The sequence below is a fragment of the Protomyctophum bolini genome, assembly GCF_963924005.1.
Source record: "Protomyctophum bolini genome assembly, chromosome: 19".
Classification (NCBI taxonomy): Eukaryota; Metazoa; Chordata; class Actinopteri; order Myctophiformes; family Myctophidae; genus Protomyctophum; species Protomyctophum bolini.
Window position 1 is genome coordinate 36,100,505 of NC_137880.1, and position 16,274 is coordinate 36,116,778.

The 16,274-nt window shown below is 44.6% G+C and overlaps 2 protein-coding genes across 7 annotated transcripts in view; one reads left to right on the plus strand and one right to left on the minus strand.

Annotated features, from left to right (window-relative positions):
• ccm2 (CCM2 scaffold protein) overlaps nucleotides 1-16,274 on the minus strand; it is a 421,717-nt gene that overhangs the window by 217,427 nt on the left and 188,016 nt on the right. The gene's annotated exons all lie outside the window — the stretch shown is intronic.
• Nucleotides 1-16,274, plus strand: part of eya4 (EYA transcriptional coactivator and phosphatase 4) — a 105,736-nt gene that overhangs the window by 7,723 nt on the left and 81,739 nt on the right. For all 6 annotated transcript variants that reach the window (XM_080790972.1, XM_080790973.1, XM_080790977.1 and 3 more), the window contains exon 2: nucleotides 1,407-1,464. In XM_080790972.1, coding sequence (XP_080647098.1) covers nucleotides 1,432-1,464 — 33 coding nt within the window. In that variant the 5' untranslated portion in view covers nucleotides 1,407-1,431. The remainder of the gene's footprint in view (nucleotides 1-1,406; nucleotides 1,465-16,274) is intronic.

Consider the following 16,274-nt stretch of genomic DNA (forward strand, 5'->3'; position numbering starts at 1 on the left):
CAGTAAATTGCAGTAACTATAACGACAGATTTTTAGTTATTAGTTTTTCTTACTGTACAATTTGGGATGTGTGTGTGTTTTGGTTTGCGATTACACTTCCTCTCGCGTATGTAGGGAAAGTAGAGAAATGGCATTTTAGTTCGTAACGGCGAAAACCTTAACTTCTCCATCTCGATTACACACACACACACACACACACACACACACACACACACACACCTGTCCATCTGCTGCTCCCGTCAGGCAGTCAAAGGGTCACCTCACTGTCTGCCTGCCCTCCACTAACCAGACTGAGTCTGTCCCCAGCCAGCCAGACATATTATTTACACTTCTCCCTTTTCATTGTTGATATTTACTTCTGCAATTATCTCCCTGCTTCACCCTGGGCTGAAGATGATATGTTGAAGTTTAAAGCCACCGTTTCCCCTCTCGTGTCTGTGACTGTCTCTATCTCCTGTTGCTCACACATAAACGCACGCGCACGCACGCACACACACACACACACACACACACACAACACACACACACACACACACACACACACAGAGACAAGCTGCATGGGGGGGGGGAGGGGGGGTTGGGGGCATGCAGACAGTTGGTCATAAAGGAAGAAATGAATATGCCGCACAATGGAAACTTTCATGATGCGGCTTTCACCTCTTTTCCTTTTGGCATGAGTGAGCCAAATAATATGTCAACATTTTAATGACCTTTAATTATTATTATTATTTTTTTGGTATTCAGACAGCCAGCAATGGGTAGAACGCTCCCCCCAAAAAATGTATACAGTCTCTGTGACACATCCAGGGGTGAATCTAGGGGTGACACGTCTATGGGCCGCAATCTGCATTCAAAGATGTTCCTATAGAAGCTTTAGTCACAGAGAGTTTTACCCATTGCTGGCTGTCTGAATACCAAAAAAGAAAGAAAGGTCATTAAAATGTTGACTTATTATTGCTTATAGCAGCAGGGGGGGGGGGGGGGGGGGGGGGTGGTGACATTAGCCAAAAATAGCTGATCTATAACAAGCGCTTGTAGATCGGCTGTTTCTGGCGAAGAGATGTGGGGGGAAAGCGGTCCGATTACAGCTGTAACTCAAGTCCAGTTCTCTTAAGACTGGAGGGTTCAAGTGGCTGTTCTGTGTGGCCAACAGGTAAACCAGTGCATATACGTTACACTGTTACAGTAGGGTCTGTTCTGTGTGGCCAACAGGTAAACCAGTGCATATACGTTACACTGTTACAGTAGTGTCTGTTCTGTGTGGCCAACAGGTAAACCAGTGCATATACGTTACACTGTACAGTAGGGTTAGGTTAGGGCGCAAACCAGAATGGATTTGGATGGACGGACGTGTTATATTTGATTTTTTCCAGCTTATTTTATTGTCTTTTCTTCTTTCTTTAAAGGTGACGAGTGGCTGCTCCAGAAACCATGGAGACCTCACAGGACCTCGGCGAACACACGGTGAGTCAAATGCTACTCTACTCTGTGTGTGTGTGTGTGTGTGTGTGTGTGTGTGTGTGTGTGTGTGTGTGCGTGCGCGCACGCACAGGTGAGCAAGCGTAGTGGCCACCCAGGCTTGGTATAAGGACTGTGTGTGTGTGTGTGTGTGTGTGTGTGTCTAACACACAACAGATGTGGTTCAGAGAGTAAAGTGTACAGTAACCATATGGCAACAGTCAGAGGGAATGAGACTTAATTAGAAACAATACTGGACATGGACATCGCTTTAGGAAGTGTGTGTGTGTGTGTGTGTGTGTGTGTGTGTGTGTGTGTGTGTGCGTGTGCGTGTGCGTGTCGAATCGATGTGGCTCATTTCAATATTGACCATGCATGAAGTTTGGTTTTTAAGAGGCACTGTATATTTTTCCCATAAAATATGAACACACAAGCACTATCACCCTGAGGGCGAGAGAGGTGCGACCTCATCCCTATAAAGGTCCCAGGTCTGGGAATGCCCATACGTAAAGGTCCCAGGTCTGGGAATGCCCATACGTGGACCTTCCCAGGTCTGGGAATGCCCATACGTGGACCTTAGGCTGGCCTAGTTAGGGCCAGCCTAGTTAGGGCCCATGTAGCTTCCATACCCAGGCTTTCATTTCGTCTGCGCGAAAAATGAAAGCCTGGAGGAACGCATTGGCTGCCTTGGTCTAGAAGTGGGAGTCAACGCTTCCGGGTGGGCGTGGCTCCAAATGATGTGACGTAGCGCTTCACTAGGTGGGAGAGGAGTGGCCAGTGGCTGACGGACAGATCGGTGAGATCCAATCAGGGCGTGCGCTAAATCTCAGCCGCGACCCACCCCTATAGACCAGAAACTTAACACGTTAGCTCAGGCTATAGGGCTAAGGCTGCAACAACGAATCGATTAAATCGATAAAAATCGATAATTGAATTCGTTGCCAACGAATTATCTTAGCGATTATTATCGCGGGTGTTTTCCATATACATAACATAACGCTGCTTTCTTTTTACCGTTCAGTAACGGCACTAGGCTGAACGAACAATATGCAACGGGTCGTATAAACACAACACAAGATTGTCTTGAACGTGACCAGAGCGCTCCGCATCTATTCTACCCCTCTCTCACAACTTCAGTCTCCCCCCACACACACACACACACACACACACACACCGCAACGATCCTGTTGCAACGTTAGCTTGCTAGCCTAGCAAGGTTGTGTTTACTGTTGATATAGCAGCTATCGCTAACATGAGGAACAGCAACAAGTCCTCTTTGGCTCTCCGTGTTCATCGGATTCTTTATCTTACATAAAGAAATACGAGCGACCTGTTAAAGAAGTTAAGAACACAGCGTGGGGACAGAAGTCACAGTGACAGACTTGTACTGAGCGTGCCGTATGTGACTGTGAGCACTGCGGGCTGAGAGGACTCCCCCCTCCGCTTCCAAGGCTCAGGAGGGAGGGGGCTGTTTGACTGTACTGTGCGCTGGGCAGGAGCATGTCTTAACGGTAGAACGGAGCGGCACTAAAAGTCAGCATTGCAAAAATAAAAAGTATGATTTTATAGTAATGATTTATATAAAAGTAAGTCAATTCTGTCTTTCATATATTTTATTTATCCATGAATATTTTTCTTCACAGTTAGGTTTGTGGGCAGGGGGTGCTTAGGGGGTAAAGGGTCTGTAACAGAGTACAAAAATGGAACCAAATGGACTCAACATTGATTTTACAATAGAAATTAAAATATAAAAATTGGGGTCCCAGAGATAGAAATGGAAAGAAAGACAGTCAGCTATACACGGTCAACATTACAGATTACAGTATCATTACAAGTAGGAATGGCAATGAAATCAAATTGGATAAAAAAGGGGGTAACATATTAATTTTGAAGGAGTATTCATTTTTATTATCTTTATTATTAGTTACAACATGCCTAAAATAACTTGAAGCTAATTTTTTTAAGTAATTGCAAAAAGGTGCCATAATCCGATTAATCGATTCATCGTTTAAATAATCGGCCGATGAACCGATTATGAAATTAATCGTTAGTTGCAGCCCTATATAGGGCCCATGCAGTTATAGGGCCCAGGTAGGGCCCATGCAGTTATAGGGCCCAGGTAGGGCCCATGCAGTTATAGGGCCCAGGTAGGGCCCATGCAGTTATAGGGCCCAGGTAGGGCCAGGCATACATTTTTCGGGCCTGTTGAGAACTCTAGTTTTCGCCGGCTGCCGGGCACAGCTGTGCTGATGACTTTGGGTCAGTTTGAATGGACCGGTATCGGACAAAAAGGCCCGTCTAGAGTTTGAATGGACCGGTATCGGTCAAAAGGGAGACATCAAAGAGGATTGACGGATGGGGAAGGATCAACATGTGGAATGTCAGAATAGGTCAGCTTCCATATATGGAGATCTAAAGGGTTTGATGAGGTCAGATCAACATAGTTCTCCGGAAGGTCAGATGTAGAGTTGCTGGCCGGCTCCATATATGCAGATCTAGGTGATGATCCAGTGTTCTCCATGTATGGCTATGATGATCCAGGGTTTGATGCGGTCAGTGTCATGATCTTCTAGTATCATATATCTGTCGTATATATGAATAGTATAGTATGTAATATGTATAGTTTAAATGTATAGTTTCATTATATAGATATTCCACTGTTGCGTTCTTAGCTTCGTGATAACTACTTTTTATGTATTTGATGTGTTGCCATGCTTTTTAAGTTAATTTAAAGTCGCTCTGGATTAAGAGCGTCTGCTAAATGCCTAAATTGTAATATATATGGAGCGTGTCACGAGGCCCGCGTGACTGACGGACTGACTGACATGAAATGTGACTGACTGACATGAAATGCTAACCTGACGCTGCCAGATGAGGGCGGTATTGCGGAAACATATTCCCCAACACAACACTCATCTGGGATCTCTGACAGAGTTGAGCCCTGAGTCAGATCTGCTTCGCACCGAACCAATCAGCGTGAGCTAAAGGCGGGATGCGGATGTGACGGTATATAGACACGTCGATATGATTGGTTGTGTTTGCACGCCCACACGGTGATAGACAGACGCTCCCATCCAATCATCTACCATGTATCTTGAAAAAAAGGAACAGCCCCGTCATCGAATTTGCTTCCGCGATCCCAGATCCAAATAAGCTGTGAAACAAATTTGTGTAGCAAGCTTTTTGGATCTGGCAGCGTCAGGTTACTGAAATGCAGGTTCTAATACTGACTCGAAGGCCATTTATGGCCTACTCGTGTGCAACAAGCAAGTATAGGCACTCAACAGAGTGCAGTTCTAGTTTTTCCCTTTCCTTTTCCTTTTGTAAACAAGGTGTAACAATAAAGCACAGCCATAACCACACAAACACTAAACCCACAAAGCCTTTACACCAGGGACCTGCACACATAGACATCAAAGGGGGCTTCAGCCCCTGCCCTTTTACCCGTCTGTAAAACAACTGCCCTCTCTCCAGACCACGAATGCAGCGTTTACTACATGGTGAAAGAAATGCAAATGCCTCTCCTTTCCTTTCCAGGCCATGCCATGAAGGCAGCCTTCAGGAGAATTGATTTTATTTTTTAAAGTCTCCTAAACATGAACAGACACAGTATTTTGCGCTGAACAAATTCGTTTAGAAATCCATGTCGTATACACAGTTACACACCGCATCTCTATAGCTAAAGAATGCTGGGTTGCTCCCCGAGAATAGCAGATCTACAAGCTCTCAACGCGTCGCAGCACGACATGTTGTGAGCTTGTAAATCTGCTTCACACCAGGGGGGTCCAAAATCTTTTCAGTGGGGGCCAAAATATAACATATTAAAACACCCGAGGGCCAACTATACATCTGCTGACATAAATGTACCTTCGGACTATAACAAAGTCACATACATATACCGTTATAGCATCACATTTAAACGACTCTATTTAACTATCATTGTCAATATTTTAATATCAATGGTCTTTTGCAGGTGTGTTGTGTTCTGTGAACAAAAAGTGTAACTCAGCCTTTTAGCAAAATGTAACCAGACAAGCAAGGTACCGGAAAAACAAGGAACAAGGAACAATTATACTCTGGGAAATGCCCAGGTTAAAACAATTGAATGTAGAAAAAAAATCCCAAACTGTTGGGTGGGCCGTTCATAATACAATTCAGGTATGAAGCTTTGGGCCGTAATAGAATCAGTGTTGTTTTTGGCAGCAAATCTCTATTTTAGTTTTAGTCATAGTCTTTGGACTGAAACTTCATTTAGTTTTAGTCACATTTTAGTCACCTGGAATGTCTTAAGTGTTATAGTCTATAGTTTTAGTCGACTAAATGTCATAAGATTTTTGTCGACTAAATCTACAGTTGATTTAGTCGACTAAAATGTATTTTGGTTGGGTCTTGATGCCGTCGTAATGAGTGTTTTTACACTTGCTGAAAATAGCTGATCTACAAGCTCACGACGCGTCGCGTTGTGAGCTTGTAGATCAGCTATTTTCAGCATGCAACCAAGTGTAAAATGACTTATACTGGATCTCTCGTCCACTAGTCCCTTCCTAACATTTTAGTCTAGTTTTTATTTGTCGACGAAATTGTCGGTATATTTAGTCTTAGTTTTTTAGTCACCGTAGCTTAGTTTTCATTTAGTTTCCATTTAGTTTTTGTCAGTGAGAATAGGTAGTCGACGAACATTTTTCGTCTTAGTTTTAGTCGACGAAATTGCAGGACGTATCGTGAGCTAGCTTGTACATCTGCTATGCCTCTGGCGGTGGCGAGTCGCGACACCGCCGTACGGCCCGAAGCGCGAAGGTGACTGACTGTCCCCGGACGGCGTGCGGCCGTCAGGCAGCGACGACCCAGTTCTGCTTGTTTAAAGATCAGCTCGTATTGTTGGGAAAATGATTTTGGCGGCGAGAGAGAAGGTCCACTCGCATTTCAAAGTCGTTAGGCAGCCACCAGAACAGGTGTAATTTCATCCCCTCCTGCTCCACCAAGCTCGCCTCTCTCTCTCTCTCTCTCTCTCTCTCTCTCTCTCTCTCTCTCTCTCTCTCTCTCTGTGACCTGCCAGCCCCAATAGTAACAATGGCGTGAAGTGGGACGCGGCACATGAAATATGTTGTTGTTTTTCTTGCACTTTTTGTGTGTTGTCTCTGTCAGTTGTGACCTGGTTTAGATTACCCGCCAGGACCATTGAGTGTACTGTCACTCACTCACACACTTACACCACCACAACACACAATTACACACGCATGCATGCATGCACGCACGCATGTACACACACACACACACACACACACAAACACACACACGCTCAAACACTGAGAGAGAAATAACCTATTCTGGGCGGGAACCAACCGCTTGGTGTTTTAAGCTATTATGTTACACTTTAGCTATTGAAAAATAGCAGACCTACAAGTTCGCTAAGAGCTTGTATAGGTCTGCTATTTCTGAAGAATCGTGAAAATGTGGCGCAAATCTTTGAATATATTATTCTTTCTGTGCAAACTTTTTTTAACTCATATCTTTACTTCTGGGGGGGGGTCCCTGGCTGGAACAACATATTTTGAGATGGGGGTTCCGCGGCCAAATACATCATCATTTTGGGGGTCCTTGACATGAAATAGTGTGAGAACCACTGACATAGAAACATAGTGTGTTTTCAGAAAACTGTCGAGAGAGAGAGAGAGAGAGAGAGAGAGATGGGGGTGTATTTGTCTTGCCACCACTGACATCCTAATATCAAATATTAATGTGCATATTCCACAATTACTTCACCTGCTTTAAATAGTGCAGTGATATCATTTATAATGTGAATATGAGCTGTGGCTTCAGAGACATTGATTCATTGTTCAGGTTTTTGAAACGAGAGGCCAGAGCAAGGACATTTTAATCAGACCACACAGGGCCTTATACTGTACATTCAGGCGTGGCTATATATATATATATATATATATATAAAATGCCTGCACTGTACAATCCTTGTACAATCCTCTGTTCATTTAACTCTACGACACTGTACACATTGTGTAACTTAAATATAGTTGGTCAACATTTTTCTTTGGCCTGTTTTCTTTTTTCTTTCGTCTTTTTTTGTTCATAACCATTAGTTTAATTTAAGGTAGCGTGTGAAATTTCCAAATCAATTAAACAAAAGTAATTTGATACAATCTTTCACTGGTATATTTTTTACTTTTAACAATAATATTTCCACATACATTGATTTTTTGACAACGTTTTCTAAATGCTAGTCTCTGCCCCGCCAACACAAAATAATTCCCCCAAGTAAGCGGTATGTACCAGAAATGTTTTTTTTTAATGTAATTTAAAATGAATACATACAGTACCATTTCTGACAGGGGCCCTGAAGCTTTGGATCTGGAGCGGTACTTCTGTGGTTTAGTTTTGAACTGAATTCTGGGAATCGTGGTTCTAACTCACCATATATAGACACACTGTAATGAAGCTGGCAGTGTCGCCAAAAGTTACACAAAAATAATAAGTCATTTCATTGCAGTGACTCAGTGAGTAGTTAGTGATGTAACTATCTTTTATAATCTTTTTTTTTTTTAATATTTTCATACTCACCATTTTTGCTACAATTTCTAAATTTGTAGGGTAAAAAAAAAAAAACATAATTTAAGCCTTACTACTGTATTATGCAACCTTTTTAATGAATTCAATAACATTTTGTCCAATCTGTGTATGGAGTATGTTAATAACACTATCACTTACAAATGGGGGTGGTTGTATTTCCTCTCCCTGCTCTTCTATTAACCCATTCTGACCGGGTGTTAGCGTCATGTTATGCTTTAGCTATTGAAAAATAGCAGATCTACAAGCTCATAGCGCGCCACCGAGTGGCGTGCTACGAGCTTGTAGGTCTGCTATTTTTGAAAAATCGATCTCAGGTCAGAATGGGTTAATCAGACCAGTGTGTGTCCAGTGGAAACCTCGTATGAATCTGATCTCAGGTCAGAATGGGTTAATCAGACCAGTGTGTGTCCAGTGGAAACCTCGTATGAATCTGATCTCAGGTCAGAATGGGTTATAGAAGAGAAAGGTAGAATAAAGTCACATACAGTATAGAGCGGCGCAGTCCCTCCCCCTTTCAGAACAACGAGTGGCCCAGGAAATGAATCGCAATGCATTTGTGTCCCATATTAGGCATCTTGTGCTTTATTTATTTAAAGACCTTTTAAGCGTCGTACGAAGCCAACTCTTGTCGTGACAAATCATGACAACGCACACAATATTTCGGGCCAAACAAAGAATTAGAAAGTAGGAAAAAAAAACGGCAGGTTACAACAACCCTTTTTTTGTTGTTTTTCTTCTTTCTAATTCTTTGTTTGGTCCAAAATATTGTGTGTGTTGGCTTCGTACAACGCTTAAAAGGTCTTTAAATAAAGAAAGCACAAGATGCCATATGGGACACAAATGCATTGCGATTCATTTCCTGGGCCACTCGTTGTTCTGAAAGGTCTATATAGTGCTGCTTTAAATGATAACAAAATGATAACAAACTAAACTGTGTGTAAATATAATGTCTTTTTGCTTTTGTTGAAGGTAGGGGGGGCGGGGAGAAAAAAAGGAACAAAACCAGAGAAGCAGACCTCACACACACACACACACACACAGGGGTTTTTTAGGGGGGTTGTCTGTTGATACCCGATACCCCCCCCCCCCCCCACCCCAGCCTCCAACCCCCCCCCCCCCCCCCCCACCCTCCACCCCCCAGTCCAGTGAGTCCCGCCACATCTAGCCTCCCTCCGTCATCTGTGTTATGGTCAGGCGTCCTCTCTGGCCGCCTGCCTGTCGATGGCCCGGCCTGCGTCTGGGTCCTCTGGAGCGCTGCTGTCATGACGAGGAGCAGCCCTGAGGCCAAACCTAAGTGCTGCATGCATGAGCAGCATTATAATGTTGTCCCTTTTAACTGTACGGTTACCGTACGTACACCTGTCGTTATGTGTGGGGGGGAGTCTACTCTGCATGCATGCAGGGAGCAAATGTTGTGCTTCATTACGTATACGGCGTGTTTTTGTTGCACTGAGAAAAGCCTATAGATCTACAAGCAGTATGTGTACTGTATAGGCCGTAAATAAGCCATAAAATAAGGTTAGATAAGTGTTTAACTTTTTCTCTGCTATCTACGTTCATAAACGTAGCTATAGGCTGTCGGTACCTAAAGGTGCTAACTACGCGGATGTTACTATGTTCGTAGACAACCGTATACTCCATATATGAAAGCAGCGACCGTCTGTTTACCTTTTAGCATTGCACCATAGGACGTGTACATTTTAGCTTGACAGAGGCAAACAGGAGTCCTCATTGGATGTAAATCACACACAGGTTTAGTTTAACTGACACTGTAGCCAACCATCAAACAAGCACTCCAAATATGATAGTAAAAATTCATACTCAATTAGAGTCCTGCACGACCGTGGTGAACGATATACGGTGTTTGGTGTGGATGGCCTTTAAAACCCATGCACACACACACACACACACGCGCGCGCGCACATATGCACCTCCCCCCCCCCCCCTGCTTCTTGGTCCAACAGGGTCATGATTGAAGTCTCCAGCCTGTCGACTAGTCAGGGAAGGAGGGAGGAAGCAGAACGAGGGGTTGAGGGGTTGAGGGGGGGGGGGGGGGGTTGAGTTGATGACCCCAGGGAGCCTGGCAGGACTTTTAATGTATGGCCGAGAGAGAGAGTGAGGAGAGAGAGAGAGAGAGAGAGAGAGAGAGAGAGAGAGAGAGAGAGAGAGAGAGAGAGAGAGAGAGAGAGAGAGAGAGAGAGAGAGAGAGAGAGAGAGAGAGAGAGAGAGAGAGAGAGAGAGAGAGAGAGAGAGAGAGAGAGAGAGAGAGAGAGGAGAGAGAGGGAGGGGGGGGGGAGAGGGGAGCGGAGAGAGAGAGGGGGGGGGAGAGGGGAGCGGAGAGAGAGGGGGGGGGGGGAGCGAGAGAGAGAGAGGGAGGGTGGGGGGGGGAGAGGGGAGCGGAGAGAGAGAAAAAGGAAGAAACGAAGGGGAGAAAGTTTTTTTAGACTCAACCTTTTCCTTTGGTGCACAGGGAGAGAGCATGGCAACTGTCCCAGTGTGTGTGTGTGTGTGTGAGAGAGAGAGAGAGGTGCGCGAGAGAGAGAGAGAGAGAGAGGGAGAGAGAGAACATGGATGAAGTTAAAGTAGGAAAGGGGGTCAGGTTGCACCCCTCTTTCACCCCCTACAACTCACACACGCACTGTGACGCACGTTCACATGCACAGATTGCACACACACACACACACAACGTGCACACACACACACACACACACACACACACGCAACCTATATGCACAACAGCAGCAGCAGTAGCTAAATGCGAGCTGCATGCGGGGCCGCACCCTGATTTCTAAGTTAATGTCAGCATCACAGACGGTGGTCTCAGAATCTGCCCGACAACAAGGCATGTGGACTAAGTCCAATATAACAGCTACACCCCAACACCCCTCCACCCCCCCACCACCACCACACACACACACACACACACACCTCTGGCGTCCCCCTATTGGCACCCTCACACACAGAGACTCTTTGCACCTCAGGTTCCGTTCAATATCAATATGATTGCTGTATGATTTAAGATTAAGGTTGACACATGGACGGTGGAGTGAGGGGATTGAGAGACCCACCGTATTCTTTAGTTTTTACCCTCAGCCTTATAGATATAGACAGATTAAGGTTGACACATGGACGGTGGAGTGAGGGGATTGAGAGACCCACCGTATTCTTTAGTTTTTTACCCTCAGCCTTTATAGATATAGACAGAGTTCACTTTGTGGGGCTTCAGTCCAATGGAGTCTCTCCTACATAGACTTCTATTGAGAATGGTGGACAACCAACTGGGACAAGTCCTGGACCCGGAAGTATAGGCAGAAATGCATTGGACTCACAGGGCAACAGCCCAGCTTTAAAGATCTTAAATCCCTTTTAGTTTAGATAGTTTTGTAGTAATATAGTACAACATAAACATTACAGAGACTTTAAGTTGTTACTGTACAATACTGTAACACAGTTGTCATGTTGCACAGATGCTTTATTTAAATAGCTCTTATTTGCGCCGCCCTCGTTGAAAACAATGTATTTCCAACTCCAGCTTTGTCTCAGTTCAGGGCAGGCTGCATGAACAGCGCTGGGTTTCTGCCCCCTCAATGTCGTAACTCTTTCTATTAGATGGCTCTGGTTATATCATTATACCAATGTGGAGATTATCCAATAAGCAGATCTGTACCATTTTATTTAGCACCTGAACCTCAACATACTGTAATGTTCTGCATGCCTGCATGGGGGAAATATATAATGTATGTATGCTGAAATTTGTCCCAAAACAAAGCAGTAGTGTGAGTGACTCGTTTTAAGCTTGTAGATCAGCAGCTATTTCTGGCAAATAGATTTGGTGTAGATGGAAAAAGGAGTGCACCAACTAGTCTCCCCCCCCCCCCCCTGCCAGGTGAAAAGAAGCCGCTTGGACTCCTCATGCATAGAAGGAAGCATGAGGTCAGTCCGCTGCCCTCCCTATAGGTTGGCAGAGGGAAGTGTAGAGCCCGCAGGATTACATGAGATAATTGACACTACTGGGTGAAAGAAATGGTTTAGCGAAATCGTGGGATAAAAATGTTTAAAAAAAAAAAACATCAAAAGTGGCTCCCCGTCCTCGTATGAACGGGTTAAAGGAGCCACGAAGTGGTAATGAAGTCCCATAGAAGTAATTTATCCCATTTTAGGCGGGAACCCCTTTTGGTGTTAGCATTACGTTATGCTTTACCTATTTAAAAATAGCAGACCTACAAGCTCGTAGCGCGCCACCGAGTGGCGCGCTACGAGCTTGTAGGTCTGCTATTTTTGAAAAATCGAAAAGAACGACTGACATAGAAACATAGCTTTTTTTCAGAAAACTGTTATTTTCAAACAGACATTTTTTTTAGAATCTGATCTCAGGTCAGAATGGTTTAAAGCCACAAAGTGGTAATGAAGTCCCATAGTAAGTAATTTATTGTTGCCGGCGTCACCTCAGGGGCGAAAAAGGGCACGGTTCAAAAACGCCGTGTAGGAGACAGACGGAGCAGCGAAGCTCAGAGCCGTTCAGTTCTCAGTTCTCACCTACCCTGTTGCCAATTCATAACCTCAGCCAGTCCGTGTGAGTGTTTGGTCAGTCAGGGGAAAGCCTGCAAGGTGTGGGGTTAGCGGGTCACAGACAGCCTCTAAGCCACAGCCGCAGTCTGACGGAGTCAAAACCCCCCCACCAACCCACCCCCGAACAGACTGGAGAATCCATCTAGTAGGAGCGTGGGCTAGAAGGACACACCAGACAGGAAACCACAATCTGCGTGTGCGTGTGTTTGAGAGCACGCGTGTGTCCGTGTGTGTGTGTGTGTGTGAGAGCATGCGTGTGTCCGCGCGTGTGTGTGTGTGTGCTGCTATAATGAGGGCCAATTGTCCCCACAAGTGTATAGTAAGAATTTGAGAAATAATAGACATTGTGAGGACAAACATGCAGTAAATAAATGGTTGTTTTATTTGGTTTAAATATGATTTTTAAAGTTATATAGGCTTAAAATTATGAAAATGTTTTTAGATGTTTAGGTTCAGGGATTGGAGTTGGAGTTGCCTGATTTATGCTGGGTTTGGTGCCAGTGTTGTTGCACTGCCTGGAAAATGGCCAATCTACTGTAAAAGCTCACATAATGCGTCGTGCTGTGACATGCTTTTTCCTATTTTTCAACATTTTGATGTCCTCACAGGTATAGTAATACAAACGTGTGTGTGTGTGACTGTGTGTGTGTGTGTGTGTGTGTATGTGTGTGTGTGTGTGTGTGTGTGTGCTCAGACATAAACTGGTGCGAGGCTGCCATAGTATCATCCCTGCTGCACTGTAACAAACCATTACGGCTTCATTACACTGTAAATGAACATGTCTGGATGTGAATGTGTTAAGGGTTTCTTGTTAGACTTTAGCTCAGTTTCACTCTCTTGTTTTTTTCTGCCTTACTTTTAATCCTCTCTCTTCATAAGCTGCTCTTATGGCCAGCAGACAGAGTGTGTGCGCGTGCGTGTGTGTGTGTGTGTGTGTGTGTGTGTGTGTGTGCGCGCGCGCGCGTGCGGGTGCGTGTGTGCAGTGTGCACGAGAGAATGTGTGGAGGTGTTTCTCTCTGTTTTAGACATAGACCCTGGCCTATACTCGGAGTCTGGCGTGGGACGACTGTGAGGTCATTCGAGTGGAGATTATCTCATACTGTGACTGCCCCGGTTTCTGATGCTAGTCGGACAGGACTGCTGGTGTGTGTGTGTGTGTGTGTGTGTGTGCGTGTGTGTGTGTGCGTCGTGTGTGTGCGCGCGTCGTGTGTGTGCTGTGTGACTATTTCCTTCACCCTCTGTAAATGATATTCACATCAAGATTCCTCCTCACTGTGTTCGAATGCTAAAAAGAAAACGGGGAAAAAAAACGTATATTGAGGCTTTCAAGGATAGAGAGAGGAGATGGAATTAGTACCAGATGTTAACATTTCTCTCTTAAGTACATATTATTCACATATGAAATTATTTGACCAGATATGTAACCTTCGAGAAAACGTTTCACCGACAATCCCTGAATTCACCCCAAACATCGTCCAAAAGTTTCCCCCGAAACGACAAAAAAAGGAAAGAAAGAAAAGAAAAGAAAAGTCACATGACTATATAGAAGTTAATCCATTCTGTACGGGAACCGCTGTTGTGTTTTAAGGATTATGTTATACTTTAGCTATTGGAAAATAGCAGATCTACAAGCTCTTAGTGCGGCACCGAGTTTATAGGTCTGCTATTTTTGAAAAATCGTGAAAGTGTGACACTAATTCGGAATATATATTCTTTCAGAGCGAATGTTTTTAACTCAAATCTTTGCTACTGGGAGGTCCCTGAAAAAACACATTTTCAGATGGGGGTCGGAGGCCAAATACATATGATTCTAGGGGTCCTTGATGATGATTCTAGGGGTCCTTGATGATGATTCTGGGGGTCCTTGACATGAAATAGTATGAGAACCACTGACGTATAGAAACATGGGGGTTTTCCCAGAAAACTGTCACGATTTTAGAAGACATTTAGTAGAATCGTCCTCAGTTCTAAATGGATTAACAATGAAGTACCTTTGTTCCCGACAACAAGCCCCCCCCCCTCCTCCCCCCCCGTTGATAGCATCGTCCGTCCGTCCACCTTCTGCTCGGACCCTTAGCTGTTCGGCCAAGCGCTCATCTGCCATTGGTTAGAAAAAAACCAAGCGGAGCGTGTTTCCTCATTTTCGGGGAGGCTATAGTGGGAAGGAAATGAAATTGCAACAGTCGTGCTTTGGTTGCAGAAGGAACCCGCCCGCCCGCCCTGCCGCGCCGCGAGAACTTCCTCTGCTGCTCAGAGTATCCACCAGATATTGGGTTTCTCTCCGGGCTGTTAGTATATTATATCGAAGGGTCACCGAGGCCAGAGAGGATGCCTTTCTTTAGTTTAGAGTTTGGGCTTATTAACTTTAGCCGCACAGCAGTCCAGTCCAGACCTAGTATAGTGGGGGAAGATATGGACTGGAGTCTGCCGGTTCCATTGAACCCCACCTGAGCAACGCATATATGTAGCATAAATGACCACACGCAATGTAGGGAAATGAAGAACACCACAGGTTTCCAAATCACTCTTGAAGCAAATGTACCATAATAGATTTTCAACTCCTCCTGTGTGGTGAATTGTGTGGAAGCAGCCAAGCTTCAGGTTGTAAAGTATCTCCTTTTGCTGTTTACTACTATACAACGTTTCCTACAGTGAGACAGCACAGATTGATGATAGGGCCTATACATTTCTTCTAATGCTGCATGTTCCATATTGAATTTTTCTTATATTATTTTTGCTTATCTTTGTTGAGTAATTAGTTGTACAGTAAATCATTGAGGATGTCATTGTATATACTGTTGTTTCAGTGCAATGCACCGACCTACGAGACAATGTCCTCGTACAGTACTGTACAGTATGTGAAGAAAGGCAAAGGCTCGCAACTCACTTTTGTAATGCTCCAAGTATTTATTCATACACAATCACAGCAGGCAGGACATACAACGTTTCCACCGGTATCGGTCTTTTTTCAAGTATATATTAGTTTAACCCATTCTGAACGGGAACCCATATTGGTGTTGGCATCATGTTATGCTTTAGCTATTGAAAAATAGCAGATCTACAAGCTCGTAGCGCGCCACCGAGTGGCGCGCTACGAGCTTGTAGGTCTGCTATTTTTGAAAAATCGAAGAGCGACTGACATTTTTAGAATCTGATCTCAGGTCAGAATGGGTTAATCAGACCAATGTGTGTCCAGTGGAAATCTCGTATGAATCTGATCTCAGGTCAGAATGGGTTAAAGTATATATTTCGAGTATCTCGTACAGTATGTGCTCACATACAGTACAGCACCTGATTCCCATCCTATTTTCACATTGTGATGCTTTCTTGAACAAGCGCACACTAGTAGTCAGCTCAGCCATCAGGACATGTAGCGCACAACGGCATATAGTTTTTAGCTCGACCCACTGCAGGTGACGATGTCCAGGGAGATACTTTAGATTGGCAATTCTATTTTGCCATTTATTTTTGATTTGATCTCTGCCTGCCTGCCTGCCTGCCTGTCTGTCTGTCTGTCTGTCTGTCTGTCTGTCTGTCTGCCTGTCTGCCTGCCTGCCTGCCTGTCTGTCTGTCTGTCTGTCTGTCTGTCTGTCTGTCTGCCTGCCTGCCTGTCTGTCTGTCTGTCTGTCTGCCTGCCTGCCTGCCTGCCTGTCTGTCATGCGGTC